Genomic DNA, 21,381 nt, shown 5'->3' on the forward strand with positions numbered 1-21,381 from the left:
TAAAATCAAGCCCGAGGTCTCAAAGCCTTCCTAGCCTCTCTGGGAAAGCGACGATGTTCAAATCCCGCTGCGGCCGGATTTTCACCGAAACGTTTCGCTCGTCCAGTTCCATGCAATGTGACTGTTCCAGCGTATTTAGCAGTCAACAAGCCGGTCCATTTACCCGCTTGCCTGCTCACAAAAGCCGTTTTTACGGCTACCCAGATAAATCCAATAAAGAGTGTATTTTCTGGTGTTCCGGCCACAGCCGACGGTGTTATGAGTGTTGTAAGAATGCCCACGTCTCAGTGCCCATCCCCACACGCAGACACAGCCCATCACAATACAGGGCTAGCACAAATAAAATCGACTCATGTCGATTGTGCAATAAATGTAGTGTACGTGGCCACAATACAGTGCCCACAAACACTACACGAAACATGTCCCACGGTTTCTGTAAAAACGAAACCAACACATATTCAATCGGCGCGAGCCGACAGTGTTCTCACTGCAGTGAGTGTGCCCGCTATCCCGCGGCCACATTCCCGCACAGACATGCCGAACACCACGGGGCTCGTCCCGCTCACCTTCTCTCCACAACCTGTCAGAGAGAAGCAGAGCGTGGTTGGGCTGCCCGCTGTGATCAGCACACCCCCGGCCTCGCACACTGCAAACACAGTGTCTATTTCTCAGCACACCGGAGCTCTCTGGCCGCCGCTATGCCGCGGCCAGAGCCCAGAATTCATTCTACCTCTAGCTATTCGCGCAGATGCGTGGGCAAAGCTTCCCGGGGTATCAAAATGGGTGCTGAACACTATAAAAAGATGCTATTCGCTGCAGTTCACTCGACGCCCCCGCCTTTGCGCTGCGCGAGTCGAAACGACGGTAAAAAACGAAGTATCTCATCTACTTCAAGCCGAGATAGCGAAACTACTGAGCAAAGGGGCTATAGAACCTTTATCTCAGGCTCAGAGCGACGGGGGTCTATACAGCAGGTATTTTCTGGTACCGAAAAAAGACGGGGGTCTCAGACCCATTCTAGATCTGCGACGGCTGAACAAAACCCTCATGAAGCGCCAGTTAAGAATGATTACAACCAGGAAAATCCTCGCGCAAGTTCGCCAGGGCTTGCGAATTTTGAACTACTTGGACGATTGGCTGATTCTAGCTCTATCACGATCAGAGCTCATAGAACACAGGGCCACATTACTCGAACATCTCGAGAATCTGGGTCTCTCAGTCAATTGGGCGAAGAGCTCGCTGTCTCCCAGCCAGAAAATTTATTTTCTGGGAACAGTGCTGGACTCGCTATCCATGGCAGCGCGTCTGTCGCCAGAGCGCGAACGGGACATTCAGCACGCCGTGAAATCCTTTCGATTGTCCAGCTCGATTGTCCAGCTCAAAAGGTTCCAGAAAATACTGGGCCTCATGGCCTCAGCAGCTTCAGTGCTCCAGCTGGGTCTGCATCGCATGCGCCCACTGCAGCTGTGGCTGAAAGCGCGTGTTCCGCCCGGGGCATGGACCGCTGGTCGGTTTCGCCTCCGGGTCGATCTGAAATGCGTCTCAGCTTTGGAACCTTGGCAGAAAACCGACTGGTATCAGTCAGGTGTGAGTCTGGGGGCTCCCTCGAGTGTGACGGTGGTGTCCACGGACGCCTCCACCTCGGGATGGGGAGCGCTGCTCGAGGGCAGACCGTTCTTTGGCCAGTGGTCAGAACGGGAAAAAGTCCTACACATAAACTGTCTGGAAATGATGGCAGTCGACAAGGCGCTACGGCGCTTCTGTCCCCAGATAAAGGGCCACCACGTCTTGGTCCGGTCGGACAACATGTCAGTGGTAGCATACATAAATCGCCAGGGCGGCATCAAGTCCCGAAACCTTTACAGGCTAACGGAACGCCTCCTGGTCTGGTCTCAGCACAACCTGCTGGTCGCCTGAATCTGGGACCAGACAGACTGTCCAGAAACAATGTCCCAGCAGGGGAATGGTCGCTCTACTCCGCAGACGATCCAACTGCTGTGGGAGACATTCGGCAGAGCGCAGGTGGACCTGTTCGCGTCTCACGAGAACGCTCACTGTCCGAAATATTTCTCCAAGAGCAAGGACGCGCTCGTCCACGCTTGGCCCCGCTGTCCCCTCCATGATTTTCCCCCCGTCTCACTCCTGCCTCAAGTGCTGGAGCGAATCAGGGAAAACGGATACCCAGTGCTGCTTGTGGCTCCGCTCTGGACAAACCAGACGTGGTTTCCGGTCCTGATGCGGCTGACCAGCACTGCCCCGTGGCCAATACCGCTGAGGAAAGACCTCCTCTCTCAGGCCAAGGGCTCGATTTGGCATCCTCGCCCGCAACTATGGTCCCTACACGCATGGGCCATCAACGGGTACCCGCTAACCTCCCGGAGGGAGTGTTAAACACGATCACGCAGGCGAGGGCCCCGTCTATTAGACGGCTCTACTCCTCGAAATGGTCTGTGTTCTCTGCCTGGTGTCAAGCTCAGGGCTTTTCACCAGTAGACTGCGGGGTCACGGAAGTACTCTCCTTCCTGCAAGAGCTACTGGATAAGGGCAGGACCCCATCCACGCTCAAAGTGTACGTGGCGGCCATAGCAGCGTTCACAAAACCTGTGTCTGGCCAGTCACTGGGGAAGAACGACCTAGTCGTGCGATTCCATAAGGGAGCTCGGAGGCTGAACCCTCCTAGACCTCCTTCAGTCCCGGTGTGTGACCTTTCTACGGTTTTGGAAGCCATGAAGGGTGCCCCGCTCGAGCCAATCCATTTGTCAGACATGAAGCATCTGTCTTTCAAAACGGTGTTTCTTTTGGCTCTCGCTTCAGTGAAGCGCATAGGGGACTTACAAGCGCTTTCTGTAAGGGCGTCATGTATGGAGTTTGGGCCTAATGACTCAAAAGTCATACTCAAACCAAGGCACGGGTACGTGCCCAAATCCCTCAACACACCGTTCAGGGCCCAAGTTATTTCCCTGTGCGCTCTCTCGGCTCATGATGAGGAGGAGGATGCGAGTCTCCTTTGCCCTGTCAGGGCACTGAGAGCTTATGTGTCCCGTTCGTCTGCCTTCAGACTGACCGAGCAGCTCTTCGTTTTGTTTGGCGGACGCTCCAAGGGACTGGCCGCATCAAAACAGAGCCTATCCAGATGGATAGTCGACGCCATAGCACTGGCTTACACTTCTAAGGGCCTGCAGTGTCCTTTGGGTGTCAGAGCGCACTCCACTAGAGGCGTTGCCTCGTCGTGGGCGTGGTATAGTGGGGTTACCTTGCAGGATATCTGTACGGCTGCGGGCTGGGCCTCGCCGTCTACATTTATTAGGTTTTATAACCTAGAGGTTCCCGCCTTACAAGCCAAGCTTCTGTCGGTATAGTATTCAGTGCTATCTGCCCCGCTGTGCCGGCCCAGATGCTGAGTTTTGCTTATGTATCGCTCACTGAGCGATAAAACGGCTCTATGGGTGTTGAATAACCCGTACTATTACCCAGTTCAGGCTGAACACGTTCACCCTGCCTGTGTCAAACACTATTAACATAACTAGCTCCTATAGGATGCTATTTCATGGGGAATGATGCTTGCAGCCTCTCTTCTCCGACTCTGTGAGTCTATGGTGATTATTCATTACATGAGCCCCGGGCTACTGCCCTTGGGACCTTGGTGTCGGATCCCAGTACGCACAGAGTTTTGCATTGTGTTCCCCATAGCGTAAGATATTACGCAGTACGAGAGATACTCTCGTAAGAGAACATACTCGGTTACTAACGTAACCTCGGTTCTCTCTAGAGAGGGAACAAGTACTGCGTATCTTGCCGTGCATACACAGCTCTGGTTCGCTTCGGCGATGAAAACCAGTGTACCAGCCTTATCGAGCTATATTTATAGGGCGAGATTGCGCCTTTTCTGGCGGGACGTGACAAAATGGGCGCGAAATGCCCCCATAGGATGGTGTCACGCAGCGCCTCTCTCGATGGGCTGCTGCTGTTGCCGCAGGGCAGCCAATAGGCACGCGAGCCGTCCTGCCTATATCTGCATACTGCTGCACAGCGTTTTACATTAATTCAAAATTAAGGATAATTTTTAGCTTCAATATCTCGTGAAAAAGAGGTTTTCCCCATAGCGTAAGATAATACGCAGTACTCGTTCCCTATCTAGATAGAACCGAGGTTACGTTAGTAACCGAGTACGTTTTCTGGTATGGTCCGACAATGTTTTCTTTAGTCCGCTGCATTTTGTAGGATTATATTCTGTTTTTCACGCTATTTTTTTTTATGCCAGAACACTAGCCTGCTATGCCAGCCCATGTAAACGGCAACACCACTGCACATGCTGCAACCATGGCTGCAACCGCCGATCATCCAATGGTTTGATCCAAATGGAGCCACATCCGAATGGAAAAAATCCACCGTACAAAGCCTAATTTATTCACATCAAAGCACCCAGTCCATATTGTTTATTTAATTTTATATTGTTGATAATGTTGTTTCAAATCTTAGGTAGCCGCCGCCTTCAATGAGCCCAAATTCACCATAAAATCATAAAACAAACTAAACAAGAAAATCACAAAAACACAAGAACGAGAACAAAACACGTGCCGCCATCTTGAAAAAAAATGTCTCAACAAAGAAACCTTGTTACTTTCCTGAACATAATTACATCCCAACAAATATTAAAATGTATTCATTTTAATAGAGCAGCTATTAACACAAACATATTTACATGATTAAAATTAGACAAAAATGAGCTATAAAAATATTATGACCCAATTTCGTAGAATAACCACAGCATGAGTCATGAAAATGCATTTTGCAAACATAATTTTATTATATGCATTTCTACATATTTTCAGTGCTGAAATTTAAGTAATGCAATTAAAACGGCATTGTAATTTACTCAGAATGTGCTTAATAATAGCTTTCAAGAGTACTTTTTGTTCATCTTTTCATTCATTATGGTTATAGCAGGGAAGAACCAGAACTGCAGAAGAATAGCTCATACTGTGTATACATATATATACATTTTTTATAACCCATAACACACAGCAGATGGCTGCAAGAGGTTCAATAAGGTACAACTGGAAGAATTTCTTTGAAATTGAACTTGCTTGGATTTATCCAGATTGACAAACGATCCGATAACAGCATCGGCAAGTAGAGCATTTATTTAAACAGCCGTTTACAATCGTATACTGCAAACTCACTGAAAGTCATTTAAATCAGTCATGTATGAATCTAAATACTCTGCTCTGTTTAACACCTATGGCAACAGCACTTAATTACAAACATATGTGATTTTATTTTTTATTTTTTAAAATGAAAAATCAATATAGCAACCAGTGCATTAAACTATTGCATGTTTGTAATATTTGAACAGCTTTTCAATCTCATCTGGGGTTGGTAGCATATTTCAAATGACTTGGTGAGTCAACTACATAGATGGTTGTAGACAGATTTAATAGAGGATTCATCAGTAGACAATCTGAGCATGAAAGTAGGTAACTTTAAACACAACAAAATTGATATTATCTTTGTGTCTTATTCTTGGTAAACGCTGCCAACAGTCTACAAGCCATTTAACCCACATGGCTTGTCCTGCAAGACCCAGCTAGTCACTCGCTGTATCTCATTACACAGATCTTCACTTCTAATACTGCGTTAAAGTTACTCAACTCCACGTCTTGCATGGCCAGACCTTTAGACTGACGGTCTGTGGGCGTGACGCTGAAACTACTTCAGTCCTAGAGAGAACAGTTTCGGAAAGAAAACTAAAGCATACAACAGATTTATCAAAATGTTTATTTATGCATGAACTTTCTTTGGGTGCTCTTCATTTGTTCAAACTTGAATATGCATAAGGTAAATTATTACATAACGCTGTAAGACCAGAAATCTCCTCAATATTTATACAATTTACAAAGGTAATGACTCAAGTATGCAAATGAGAATAAATAAACAAAAACAAATGCCTTTGAGACATGAGAGACAAAACAATGGTATTGTTTCTGCAGTGCAGTAACATTGCACCTGCATGGAATGTTTTAACAGTGCAAAAGAGCCAACAGCACAATGAGTGAAACATTTGTTAGATTTAAGTTGGACGGGAGTCATTTATATACAAGCGCTTGAATTTGAATCAACATTACAATGAATAACCAAAAAATGATCAGTAAGTCTCTTTGGAAAGAATACAAGGTTTCCAGTGTTCTCCCAAAAACTGCAATTCTATCGTCAACATAAAAGACAACAATTTGAAAAATGTCTCAGCGTTTTTTGTCTATACAATGGAAGTCAATGGGAACCAGAGCTGTTTGGATAACAACATTGTTCAAAAAAAGAATAAAGAATGACATACAGGTTTGGAACAACATGAGGGTGAGTAAATGATGAACAATTTAATTTTTTTTAGGTAAACTAGTTTAGGCTGGTTTCGTTAAAGACATTTTAGACAAAAACAAAACAAAAAAACATATATTATAAAGGATTCAATAAAATTAAGGATTTAAGTGCAACACATTTTGGTTGTGAAAACAATGGAGAAATACATCAAAACAATTTATAGAGGACATGTGAGAATGTTTTTAAAAACTAAAATATCTATTAATCTATTAATTACAAAACTATTAATCTATTTTCATAATAAGACATGAAATTATACAGTTTTTACATGTCTTGACTATCTGAGACAAACAACTCAAAACATTATGACAATACATAATAAGAGTTTCAAATACAGGCAAACAATTTATTGGCTTTATTAGCATGTTGAACAATACTGAAACCAATGATTTTGGCCACAGAACCATAATAATATTTGAAGTCCACTTCAGTTGTGGGTAACCTTGTTAACTCTCTGTTGGCATTATCTGTTGATCATAAGAAGTTTCAAAACAACCACTGTCTGATAAATGCAGCACTACTTTATGACAACTAACAGTACAAAACTACAGTACCATTTGGTAGATCTGTCTGCAATCACATAGTGCTGAAAAACCCTGTGGAATTGATGATTAAAACACTTTCTTTTATCTCATGCACAAGCTATTTGTATAGGTTAATACTCCTAAAAAGTGTACACGTTCTCCCTGTAGTGCCATTAAAACATCATGTGTTGTGTTTGAGCATCAGAATCTTTTTAATTCTAGAAAGATTGATTGGACAAATATTTGCTTTGTTTTCTCAGAAAGAAAAAGACTGTACAATTTATGTGTACACTATCTTTCCAAAGTTGGTAAGATTTTTTTTATTGTTTTAGAAAGAAAATCTCTTATGCTCATTAAGACTATTTATTTAATCAAAAACAGTAAAAACAGTAATATTGTGAAATATTATTATAATTTAAAATAACTGTTTTCTATATTGATATATTTTAAAATGCAATTTATTTCTGTGATGGCAAAGCAGAATTTTCAGCATCATTACTCGTCTTCAGTGTCACATGATCCTTCAGAAATCATTCTAATGTGCCAAATTGGTACTCAAAATAATTGTTCTTTTTTAAAATATTATCAATGTTGAAAAATAGTTGTTTTCAGGAATCTGAATAGAAAGTTCAAAAGAACAGCATTTATTTGAATTAGCAATGTTTTGTAACATTATAAATGTTTTTACTGTCATTTTGTTTTTGTATAATTGAATACATCCTTGCTGAACTAAGGTATTAATTTCATAAAACAAAGCTTACTGACCTCAAATAATCTATGTTGTTTAAAAGTGAATTTTATTTAGCATACTAGTATACAATCAAGTTAAAAGCTAAATGATATGGCTAAAAGCCTAAAAACACTAGCTTTAAATGTATGTGCTCTTTTCCATTCTTGAATTTAAGTGTATGGCCACTAGGAGATACAAATGTCAGTTCTGCAAGACAAAATTAAACTTTCCACACACAAGTCCTGCAGAGTTAGACGCGTTCAACACATTTTGTTTCTGGAACAACATTCCTGTTAGAAAATGTTGTGCTAACCATATCCCTACCCCTAAACCTAAACCTACCCAGAAGCAACTAACCTTGGTTGTAAGCCTAAACTTGACATAAACTTAAACTTGTCCCTCCAATCTGATTGGTTGATTGGAATGTTGTTCCAGAATCAACAAAGATGTTGATTCAGGAACACGTTGCACATGGTGAAATCAGGTTCTGCCTTTCCGCTCACCCACCCAGACTATTACAAAGCACTACAGTATATGTATTAAATACAGTCCTCGGCTAACGATAATTACTGTATCAAAGAGGCATCGAAAGACATTTCAATAAATGACGGGACAAAACCCTAAAAGTAGAGAAAGGTTTACCTCTAATATTTACCTCGGAATTACCTTTAATTCTGGTCTGTAACCTGTTACTATTTTGGGTCAGAGTGAGTTTCACACCTCTTTTGAGAAGCAGCTGTTGAAAAACAGAAACCCAGTGGGCACAATCAAAATGGAGATGTCCTCTACAGAGGTTCAATCGATACTGAGGGAATACGAGCTCCACTATGGAGCGTGGAATTCAGGAGGAGCCACACACGGACTACTAACGTCTCGACCCTCCTTTGTCATTTACACTTCAAGAGCTCCCCTCTCATCAACACCATCTCCTTCTAGTGGTACGAGAGAGAGAGAGAGAGAGAGAGAGAGAGAGAGAGAGAGAGAGAGAGAGAGAGAGAGAGAGAGAGAGAGAGAGAGAGAGAGAGAGACAGAGAGAGAGAGAGAGAGAGAGAGAGAGAGAGAGAGAGGAGAAAAGAGATCAGAATCAGTGCGTCCCGGAGGTTCCTGTGAGGTCAGTCGGCTGGTTCAAACGCAGGTCCCCTGGTGCACCGTGTGCTGCTGTTTGCGGCTCTTTAGACTCAAGCCCTTGTCTTTGAAGTCGCCGGGCCTCTGCTGAGACGTATCAATAAGAGCACTGGCAATGGTAATGCCTGTGGGGAGGAGGAGGAGATGGAAGTGAGCTTCAAAGAAGAGTGCAGCATCCTGATAAGAGCATACCGACGCTTACCAATCAAACCTGTGTCTGTCAATATCATCTTACAATCATCACTGCAGAGTTTAGATCCTTATTTGTTCTTTTTCGTTTTTGGCCATGAGGAATTTGAGAAAATAAGCTCTCCTTATTTCCACTGATTCCCAGTAGCACCTCAATGCAGTACATGAGATCCACGGGGAGGAGTCGGATCAAGATCCAAGGGGTGGAGATGGGTAGGATTAGGGTTGGGTTTAGGGATTAGGGGTGTGTTTAGGGATCAGGGGGCGGAGTTGGCTAGGTTTAGGTGTATGTAATCTGGATCCGACTCCTCCCCGTGGATTTCATGTTCCGCAGTGAGAACCATCTCCTCATTCTGCGGTCAAAACAACGGTTATGGAAATGACTTTTTGGAATTGACTCATTTCATAGCATTTTATATGTATTTATCATTTATCATGAATAAATATTTATCACAAATACAGACAATTTGATCATATTTTCACACTTTTTTCTATATTTTCTCCACACTTCACATCTCAGGCCATGTTCACACCTGGTATTACGTTGCATTTTTTTCGATCAGAGGGAGGGAGACATCCTCGTTTACACCTGTGTTTTAATCCATCTCTTTTATCCACTTCTGTCCTGATTTATTTGAGGGGTTCTGCTCTGACAGCCGCAAAATCACGCCGAACATGAGGAGGGTGTGTTAGAAATTAGTAGTGGCGAGTACATTGTGCTTGGTATATAAAAAAAAGCAGACAAAGTTTAAATCCTGTCTGGCTAGTGCGCTTCCCATGATGTTTGCGATTCAGATTTATATTTTTTTCAAAGTTTGTTTTTATTCTTTATAATAGATTTTAGTAGTTTTAAGATTGAAAGTCTGTTTATGGGACAATGGCAAAACACCAAATCTATACATAAAAGGAATTTGAAAAGTAGCAAAAATAAATGAAGACAATGTGATCTTCACATAACAAAAATTTGATAGACTTGAGTTAGTTTTACATAAAAGTGCTTGAATAATCCTGATTTACTTAAAAATATGTAACAATAAAATAGTATAAATAAAAAAAGTAACTGTAGCCTGATTACAGTAATATACTTAAACTTAAGATTATTAGAATTGGAGCAGGGGTGTTTTTCAGTTTTTACATGTCAGATTTAAGAGAAAAGTCTGAAAGCTCATGTGGAACAGCATGTGGTGTCTCTGATATTGTTTGATCAGACTCATAATGCTACATCATCATTCAATGAGCATTCAGAACAGAAGCTTGAAAAAGGAGTGGAGGCTCTTTGAGAACAAATATTGAATGAATTAAAAATTAAATAAAAATAACAAAACAAAGAATACATTGACTGAATCAATCAAACAAACAAACAAAATAAACATTATTATTAGTGGAAGGAGCAGCAATGAAACTCTCAATCCACTAAAGCATGATTGAAAGTGTGATTTCTTGCAATTACGTTTTCAAAAAATTAAAGTTCAAATTCACCCTCTTGACCCAATATTTCAACGAACTGCATTTATTTACAGCACACACTGTACATAACAAAAGGACTACATCTTCGGAAGAACTAAAATGTTTTCTGCTGAGGAGAGATGTCCGTCTCAAGTGAATTAATTGCAAGGCTGAATCAAATCAGGTGCGCATGAGGAGAAGGCTAAAGTGCTCTCGACTAATGGAAAATCAAACTCATTATTGTGATCTTTGGCAGGTGAGCTGTGCGCATGATTAACCCCGATGAATTCGGCACTTTGAGACAGGATGTGCGAATCCGAGAACTCCATTAAAGGTAATCAGAAAGACTCTGTTGACCTGAGACATACATCACTGTAAATGTACACTGTAAAACTACTGCATTATTGGAAACGCTGTTGTCTCGTCCACGTGAAACTTAAATGCCTTCTCGCGTTCGGCGTGAGCGATGCGCGTGAGACAAGTTTCCAGTGATAATCGGAAGAATGTCTCGGTGGGAGCCGAGCGAGCAGCTGTCTGCAGCGAGTCCTCTTCGCACCACCTGCCTCTTCACAAAGTGTCATTATGCCACACCAAGGTCACTCTTCCAACTGATGAGTGTTTTCCGCAAGCAATCAGCCACACTCCAGCCTCAGTGTGATGCCAAGGTTATTCTGAGAGGGAATACACTCTCAACCTGACTTTCTATTTCCTTGAGTCATAATGACTTCACCCGTCATTCACAGGCCATTGTCAAGACGTGAGATCTGGTGTGGTGGGGGTCAACAACATCACTTAACTTCAAAGTTACCCATGTGATTAAGGATAGTATAAAGAAATCACTTGGGGCCCTATCTAAGCGCATGATCTAAAGAGCAGGGCGCAAGTGCACTTAGGGTGTGTCCGAGTCCACTTTTGCTAGTTTGACGACGGGAAAAAATGGTCTGCGTGCCCGGCACATGGTCTAAAAGGGTTGTCCCTATTCTCTTAATGAGTAATGGGTGTGTTTTGGGTGTAACATGCAATAAACCAATCAGAGTCTTATCTCCCATTCCCTTTAAAAGCCAGTTGCACTCGCGCCATGGCAGAATTGCTATTTACATGGTAGAATTTGCAAGCGGAAAGACTGAACGCTTCTCCAGAGAGGAAACGGATCTGCTCGTGCGCGAGGTTAAAAAGCTCAAACAGACCATCTACGGGACAAGCCGGATTCCACCATATCATTATGTACACAATAATCATCTTTTACATTGTAATCCTTTTATTTTTACTATTTGGCATGTTTGTGTGCTGCTGCCACATGCTGCCCTGTGTGTGTAAGAAGTAGTGTATGCGCGTTGTGGACCCGCCTATAGGCGCATATTACTAACGGGCTCTTTAAATAACAAAAAAATATATTGCGCTAATGACTTTAGACCAGGTTTCAGTTGGTCCATGGCACAGTCTATTTCAACTGCCTCAAAATAGCAACGCCCCAACAATGCGCCTGAACACACCTTGTTTTCAGACCAGCACACCCATGGGCGCAAATGCATTTGCTATTTAAATAACGTGGCGCAGGACGTGAAAATGATAACTGCGTCGGGCTGAAACTAGCAAAAAACACTTCCGTCGCGCCACTTACAGTGCGCCGCGTTTATGATACTTGTGTTTATTATATAACACAGGCTTGGCAGCTCAGATGACAGAGACTAACAATGCTAATGGGGTCTAGAAGTGAAGAGAGGGGGATATAATAATGATTTATCTTTATTCTTTAGCTGAAATGATTGAGCTATACGTGGCATATTTTATAATTATAGTCACTGCTCATTTCTATGATAAAGCTCGCGTTTAGCTGATATCACTTTCCACATTAGCAGACCTTCAGATCTCGCCTTTCAGTTTTCTGCTGACCAAAGAGGTTTTGATCCATCCGCTATGAGGCCCACAGCAATTAAATGGATAGTTCACTCATAAATGACAGTTATGCCAATTATTTATTCATCCTTACGTTGTTTCAAAACAAAGAGAGAATGTTATATAGTATTTTTCCATACAGTAGTTCTTTCCATATGATAGATCACAGTGACAAAGGGGTTTTAAGCTCCTAAAAGGCCAAAAAACATGAAAACAACATAACAGTAGTCCATAAGTCCAGTAGTCCACTGTTGTGCAATTTTTCATATATTTTATGAAGTCCTACCATAGCTTTATGTTTATCATTGTATATGGTTACAGAAAAACTGGTCAAAAACGACTGATCACACAGACTTTAAAGTCAAACAACAAACGCAGAAACAAGTGCCTTGTTGCTTGGTAAATGCGTGTTAGATTAAAAGAAACATTCATGTACAGGAGCTGACAGCTGTTGTTATTAGTGTTGTTTTCTGAGTTGTAAATAAAAGTGCATTTGGATGCGTCCTTGGGTGGGAAAGACAACCTGGGAAAAAAACGAATTATACACTACAATATGCGTTCTAAAATTGGCTCAAAATATCAAACATTTGATATCCTCCGACTGGCTGGATTCATAGTCTGAAGCTAAAAAATCTGTGGCTACATACAATTTCCTTTGAAATCTGTCAAATCTAACTGCCCAAAATCTGCCGACTGGATCTTTGAGCAACTGAAGTCGTCTTGTCCAGACTGCAAATCTGGGCAAAAGTCATACAGTCAGAGCATTCCAGCCATAACTAGTTAACTATAGTTGAACTTTACACTGTAGAAAATTATTGTAACTTTACCTTTAAAAGACGGTAAACATGCTAGAGTAAAAACCTGCTAATTGGTTAACAGTAACTTTCATTACTACATACAGGGAAAAACTCTTATAGATCTAACCTTACATTTCATGTGATTTTAAACACACAAACACACACACACAAAAAACAAAACAAAAAAACCTGCTAAATGTACAGGTTTTAGAAGTAAAAAAGAACAAATCATCTTATAATTTACAGTCAAAAGCCATAAAAATGACATTGACAGAATTCCCTGTGTAACACGTCACATGTTATGGTTTTCATTTGAATAATTATTTTTCTTTCTTTCTTTATCAGGGTTTTGTTACATCTTATATTGTTAAATTAATGTTTATTGCATTATTGTAGTGACTATTGTGGTGTTTTATGTTTGTGTGATTGACCTTGTGTGCACGTTTTATATATTATTATTTACCTTAGCTTGTGGAAAAGCTACTTGTGATGAACTTTGATTCATCATAGGGGTTTCTCTTTATCCCCTGTGTTGTTATGGTTGCAACTATAAGATATACTATGTTATAGTTACAAAACAGATTTTAGTTGCAGTGTGGCCTTGCTAATTCAGCCCAAAGGGCTGTTTGATTTCACCAGTTAAATACATGTTTGTTTGTTTTTTGTAAATCACAGTTTTAAATTGTTATATTTACAGGTTGTTTACCTTTTAATGTATTTTTACATAATTATTCTGGCAACCACAGCAGCCATTTTTCCTTTGCAAAAACTTTTTTTCCCTAAATGTACTATATTTTAGCTTTTAAATTATGAGTAGCTGGTAACATGTGAAGTTAATTTCCAAGTAGCTTCCCATACAACTGCTTTATTTTCCCCTAAAAAGGATAACCCTCCTCAGCCCAAAACCCTCCTCAGCCAAAAAAACTCCTTTTGCCCTCCCCAGGGTCAATAATGCCCACCCTCCTCTTTGTGCTGCTATCACTGTCGGCCGCTGACTGGCCACATTGACCACAGTCCAGTTACCTGACATGATAAGGTCAATAGTGTTCCTCCCAACACAAAAGCATGAGTGAGAGACAGAAAACACAGAACACAACGAACAAATAGATTAGAAAGGTCTGCTCCTCCATGCCCTTGCTAACAAGCTGCACAATTAGCTACTTTACATCTCATAAACAACATGCTGGGGAAAAAAGCAAGAGAGAAAAATGGGTGTGTGTGTGTGTGCAATGTGACCTTGAGAGCAATATTTGAGCACTCAAATGTGCGCAGCCAAACACCTGTCATGCCACTAATTACAATACATAATTGCTAATAATATGTTTACAGCAGCAGCAGAACAAACACAGTACTCTTGGGCTATAACTTTGGTTTCACTTTAATTTGAAGGTCCCTTTAACACATTCTGTTGACTATAAGTAACAGTGCACCTACATGTCTACTAACTCTCATTAGAGTATTAGTAGACTGGTAGGGTTAGGGTTAGAATAAGTTGATGCAAAGTTACTTATAGTCAACAGCATGCTCAAAAGGGACCAGTCTCAGAAAGAGGCTTCATGGAAAATAGACTGTAGATTAGTCCTGCAAATATATTTACATGGATTTGTCCTGCGGCACTGATGAACGCTTGATTCTGATTGGCTGACAGGTGTACTAAGGTGCTGGTTATGTTTTTATAATGTCTATTAAGTAGTTCAAGGTCTTGACAACATTAATTTTCCATATCACTTTACACATTATTATTTCAATTATTTTAGTCTAATAATTCTCTACAACAGCAGAAGAACAAAAAAAAAAAAGATACTTGATAATCTCAAGTTGGCAATAGTAATGGAATGGAACCAAAATAACCTGTAATATTATTATTGTTTGTAAAATGATAAATATTATGATTATACCAGAAGTAATATTTTTTAAAGTACTCCGAAATGCATTTGGTTGAAAGGGTTATAAATAAGTCAGTCTGCCACGACAGATTGGAGCTGCAGATAAAGCAGGTCAGAATAAAATCAATTTGGCTTTGTTGCTCACTTATAAAACTACCAAAAGACTGCACTCTCGTACACTCCCTATGCGACTTCCCCACAGTGCTGACTGTGCTTTAAATGCACTAAATGGACATTTTAAAAGGGTAAACAGGCAATATAGAGACATTGCAGGCTTTCTCGTAAACACGAAAAAAACATACTGGTAGGATACTCTATAGCCCCATCAGCCAATGCCATGGTCGTCAAGGGTCAAAGGTAATGCAATTAACCAAAAAATATTCACTCAAAACATTTTTGTCAATTGAAACTAAGCAATCTAAAGCCTTTTTCAGAGAAAAAGCATCTGAATGGCCTGTCAAAAAGAAAAACAAAATAGAGTGATTAAAAGTAAACAGTTTTTATATGTGCCTGTACTATTCATGTTGTCTTTCTTCATACATAACCAGTTCTACTCTAATACATTTTGAAGGTACATGTATTTATTTGATAAGTAGCCATGGAAATGCAATAATGTATAATCAACCGGTCATTATTATAAAATAAACCCCTTCAGGGTGTTTCACATCAGGGTCTCGATCACCCTGTTGGAGTTTATTTTGCCATAATGGCCAGAAGACTGCTCATTATCCCATGCCAGGGTTCGTACAGACTCTGTCAAATGAAATTCCAGGACTTTCAAGGACTTTTCAAGCACTACTTTTTTGGATTTCAAGGACTCCAATCGGCACTTATCAAACAGTATCTTTATTATTTTTTATTTTATTTTTTTACTCAAATTAAATATATATATGGTATCTGATGTTTCACTTCATAGAGGTCAATCCATTGACCAGCACTGTCCAGCATGGGAAATCCCCTTAACCATTGAAAGGATATTGAAACTGATATTTCCCCCCATTAATATATATGATTGACCTGAAGAATGAAAGTTGTATTATATACTTCTCATACTTAATATCATGCTCATAGCCATGAGAAATAGCTCTATATCTCAGACGGGCTGCAGTGTTGATTTAGCGTGAAACAATTGTATGTTTTCAACAACAACAACAACAAAAAATCACAATATTTTGAAATTAGGGATGCACCGATACCACTTTTTGCAGAACAAGATACCGATACAGTAACCGATCCCTGAATTTTCACTGCATTTGTAATTTTTAAATGTATTACTAGATAAACCAAAATAATATAAATCATATTAGTTGGCTTAATTTGTTCATCAAATATATATTTCTTTCAATTATTTTCATGCTTAATTAAGGCTGCTAAAATGCATTGTTTGAGCTTCTGTTACTGTACATTCTATTGCTCTATCATATTTTATCTTTCATTGAATGCACAGCACATATTTAGACTAGAGCAGCTCCAGAAGGGTCAGTGCTGAGGATTGGGTCAGTGGTACAAATGTTCAGACACCAGTGAAATATCAATTATTTAATCCAATTTTGATACAACAAAAACTGCCAGCCTAATTAATGTGAATTTAAAACATTATTAAAGGTAAGCAGCCAGAAACAAAATAAGAATGAATAATCAACTTACAAATAAATACAATAGAACAAAGAAAGGCTACAAATGAAATAAACAGTGTTTTTAGAGTTTTTTGGGTAGATCTAACAGGTAGGCCTATAGAAATTTGAATAAAGTAATCAAATGTGAAAAAATGCATATTCATTACTGGATAAATTAAATATAGATGGATATTTTTGTAAAGTTGAAAAGGGTAGCCTATTTAGTCAAGATTAGTTTGTAATTTATTTGTCCATTGTTTGATTAACATTAAAACAGCAGTGGGTTAGTTAAACTGCTGACCGAACGCACGGACCCCATTTGAACATGGTTCAATTGAGATATAACTGACTTTGTTTACTAGGTTACTCGCCAAGATGGGTGTTTTTACATAGTTTTGTGTGAGATCGTCCGTATAAACGCAAGACGTGAAAGACAATTTAACTCAGTATTCTCGCGCGGAGATGCTGGTTTGCTGGGCGCGCGCTGATGTTTGCGTTCATGGAACTTCTTGACTGCAAACGTCCAGTAATAATGTAGGGAATCACTCCTTATACATAAATCAGGTAACAGTTCATGTTTTACTTTACTTACATTTTCATCCAAATAACTTGTGCTGAGTGAACGATCAGCAATCAAGAGCATTCAACAGAACTGCGCGCTCGCTCTCGTCAGTTTACGTAAATAATAAGCTACATGCCTCGTTTTATTTTCTTTGATATTGACATCCGACTGAACTACAAACCTTCCAGTGATGTCTGTTTAAAGGGATATGCTCTACCAGCTCGTGTGTCTGTGCCGCTACGCGCTCAATCCACAGCGCGGTTTTCTCTGATCAGCTCGCGCACCACGTTACTATACACACGCTGCCTGGTATAGGCCTATCGGTTGTTGTCGGTATCGGAGCATTTTTACGAGTACATGAGCTCGGTGCATCCCAATTTTTAATAATTCAACACTTTTCAAGTACCTCTTCAAAAATATGGCTGTTTTCAAGGGTTTTCCAGGACTTAATTTTCAAAAAGTCAAATTCAAGTACTTCAAGCACTTTAAGCACCTGGTACGAACCCTGCCATGCTTATTGTGCTCTGATGTGGCTTAGATCTATGTTTGACAGAAATGTTAGCTGTAAAAATGAATGTGGATGGACTGGAATGACTTTCAGTGCTTATTACTTCTACCTGTTCACCACACATCGCTCCAGTGACTGGCGGTGAACCTCTTCATCAGAATAAGCAGATGAGATGGATGAAAACTGGGATTGTGTTTTGCAAGTGCTCTGCTGACATGTTGTCTGAGAGCTGAGGTTGTACTGGCAGGAGAAACAATCTGTTATCTTACAAACAGATGTTCTGCTCTGCTGTTTCCACCTGACTCACAGTGTGAGACTAGCTATATTCACCTGTGTAAGTGTGTATGTGTGTGTGCTCATGAGGGCTATAATGTAGGGAAACAGAAGTTATAGATTGTACATAATCAGCGTGTGCTTGTAACTGAAAAAAGACATGGCGCGTCATATCTGCATGTTATTCCAAATAAAAACAAAAAATTGTCTTTCGATATCTTAAATTAGAATATAGTAGCTCCTCTTCTGAAATGACTTTTCTTTTCGGCTGATGTCATACTACTGTTCAAAAGTTTGGGGCCGGTAGAACTTTTTAATATTTTTGAAAATACTCTCTTAAGCTAAGCAAGGCTTTATTTATTTGATCAAACATACAGTAGAAACAGATTTGGTGCTCAAGAAAAAAATATTAGTATGAATGTTGAAAAAAGTTGTATTGCTTATTATAATTTGTGAAAACCATGCTATTTTTTTCAGGATTCTTTGATAGAAAGTTACAAAATAACAGCATTTATTTGAAATTCAAATATTTTGTAACATTATAAATGTGTACTGTCACTTTTGATCAATTTAATTAATCCTTGCTGAATAGTTTTTAAACAAATAATAATACAAAAATCTTTCTCTGCCCCCAAACTTTTAAATGGTAGTATAGATAATGTTAAACAGCCAAATAGCTCTTTAGGTATTGTTTCAGCAAACTCAAACCCTGCAGGATAAAATCAAGTTTGACTTGGAAATATGTCACACAACAGAAGTAAAATGGGTTGTGAATAAGATGTAATTTTGATTTCAATCCATAATTTGAATTGAGTTTTAAAGAGAATTAGTGAGAATTAAAGACCCAAAGCGACCTGTGAAGAGACGCTGACAGTGCAAATGATGAAAGAAAAGAAATATCACTCCATGGCTCAAAAGCAATATGACATCCATGCAACCGTCTGTTCAAGTCAAGTATACTGACTTTTTGGCTATTCTCTTTGAATCTTTATGCACACCTGCTGTCTGAGATATTGCCTTTGTTGAGAAAGAAACAGAGACGAAAGGGGAGTGTCTTACAGAGTGTCCTCTCTTTATAGTGTCTCAGATTTTAAAACACACACACAAGCGCACGCACGCACACACACTTTAAACTGTTATACTGTACAAACTGTATATATTCTATCCCCTAACCCTTTCACAGAAAACTTTCTGCATTTTTACATACCAAAAATATATTTACCAAAAACAGTCAAGCTGGCTTTTTTGGAATGTTCCCAAGAGACAAATTGTTTGAACTCCTCAGTTCAGATTTGATCTAGCATGACCCAACCCTGTTCTTTCCTTCAGTGCTTTTCAGATGAAAGCAAAAGAATAAACTAAGACAACTTTTCACACAAAATGCCTTCTATTTTGACATCTCTCCTTACTTCACCCTTCATCTGCAACTTTTAAGAAGTATCACACTTGAGAAGAAATGGATTGCCAGTACACACACACACACACACACACACACACACACACACACACACACACACACACACACACACACACACACACACACACACACACACACACACACACACACACACACACACACACACACACACACACTTATATTTAAATATCAGGGAAGAACAAAAGACTTGGTTAAGGTATTTATCTGACAAAATTAGTTGGCAAAAAAGGGGTGAACACTTTTCCTTACACTAATCCTGCCCCTAAACCCGCCCATCACAGAATACTTTATGCATTTTTACATTTTTCAAAATTCAAAGTTTAGTATATTTATTAAACCATTTCCCTCGTGGGGACTGCTGGCTGCTCCACACAATGTAGGTGATCTCAGGTTTTACTATCCTTGCGGGGGCATTTGGTCCCCGCAATGTAATATAAACACGGACACACACACACACGCTCATGCACGCACGCACGCACGCACGCACGCACGCAGGCACGCACACACATGATGGCCCATTTTAGCTGAAACCATGTGGTCCATTTTACCTTAGTGGGTTAAGGTAAATTGGGCGACCAAGAAAAATATGTTCATATGCCAAACTAACAACATTATTTCTGATTGATGCCATCAAGACAGATATTATGCATATTTTTTATGTGCATGTTTGTTTTTTTATAGATTTATCATCCTTATAATAGTTAAGTTAGATTTGGTATGCCAGGCTACTTACCATGCAGCTTTCTGGTGTAGTATTGATTTGAATGATTCCCCCGCCCACCATATCAACCATAAACTAATCAAATCACCTGTTACTTGTCACAGTTATGACAACAGTTTGAAATCCTTTGCAGTCATTGGCTCTAAATTCCAAAGGAGCTGGGACCCCCAAACCTTAAATGGCCCATTTTACCTGATGGCCCATTTTACCTGATATCACCCTAACTGATATTTTATATATATATATATATATATATATATATATATATATATATATATATATATATATATATATATAGATATATGTATATATATATATATATATATATATATATATATATATATATATATATATATATATATATATAACTGATGTTAAATATACACACATTAATTTTGTATTGAAACACAGCAATCTCCTCACTTTGCGTTGACAAGTAAGACAGCCCTTCTTTTTTATGCTAAAGGAGAAGCATATAATTTTTTGCACCACTAGCAGTGCCAAATGGAATGGGAATCTGATATGTTTTTTTTCACCTGCCATTCATACTCATGTCTGAGGCACCTTCCTCCTCAGAAACCCTTTTTAGTCAATTCAGCTCAATGTTCTGATGTTTTTATGTCCATTTTCCATTTTTGAGTAGTTCATATATGCAACAGGCTAACTTTGAGTGTTGCCACCTCTTAGACCACCAATTAGTGCAACAAATCTTAGGTACAAATGACATGTATGGTTACTATTTGGGCTGCATCCACACAGTCCACACAAATGGGAATGTTTGAAACTTTTTCAATCATTGTTTTCATCAGTCATTATTTTCCAATTCTGTAGGGTGGTGCAGCAACGTCACACTTCCTCTTTAAGAAAATAATACTTCAGTAGACCTTCAGGCAACCACAATTCTGCCTTAACACTGATAAAATATTGAACTCTTTTGATCTAAGGCTTGTTTACATGTTCTCCATTATCTAAGAGTGGCATTACCACACGCTGCAGGCCGAATCAGTCTACATTTTAGTGTAATTCAAGGTGAAGTGTTGTTGCATATTTTATGATTCACTCTTGCTATATGTGTCTGTGAAATACAAAGGCATCCAGCGTCTCACCAAAACCATCTCCAAAAACCTGTCATATGCCTTGAGGCCAAATACGCCTTTTCAGTCTTTATCACAAGCAGCAGCGCAGGAGCCTACAGATTCACATGTGCCAGTGTTCATTAATTCAAAGAGCAGGTATTAGGCCCTCATAGACCGAGCGTGAGTTACTGTGCTGGAATAAGGGGGCTGTGCTTA

The 21,381-nt window shown here is 39.8% G+C and overlaps 1 protein-coding gene across 1 annotated transcript in view; it reads right to left on the bottom strand.

Annotated features, from left to right (window-relative positions):
• Positions 1-5,764: 5,764 nt before the first annotated feature.
• The window catches only part of atrnl1a (attractin-like 1a), a 274,652-nt gene continuing 259,035 nt past the window's right edge, over positions 5,765-21,381 (bottom strand). Inside the window, exon 30 of the mRNA XM_077237252.1 lies at positions 5,765-8,882. Coding sequence (XP_077093367.1) covers positions 8,758-8,882 — 125 coding nt within the window. The 3' untranslated portion in view covers positions 5,765-8,757. The remainder of the gene's footprint in view (positions 8,883-21,381) is intronic.

Source organism: Siphateles boraxobius, unplaced genomic scaffold (assembly GCF_051911475.1).
Source record: "Siphateles boraxobius isolate OS27281-9 unplaced genomic scaffold, OSU_SipBor_1 20, whole genome shotgun sequence".
Classification (NCBI taxonomy): Eukaryota; Metazoa; Chordata; class Actinopteri; order Cypriniformes; family Leuciscidae; genus Siphateles; species Siphateles boraxobius.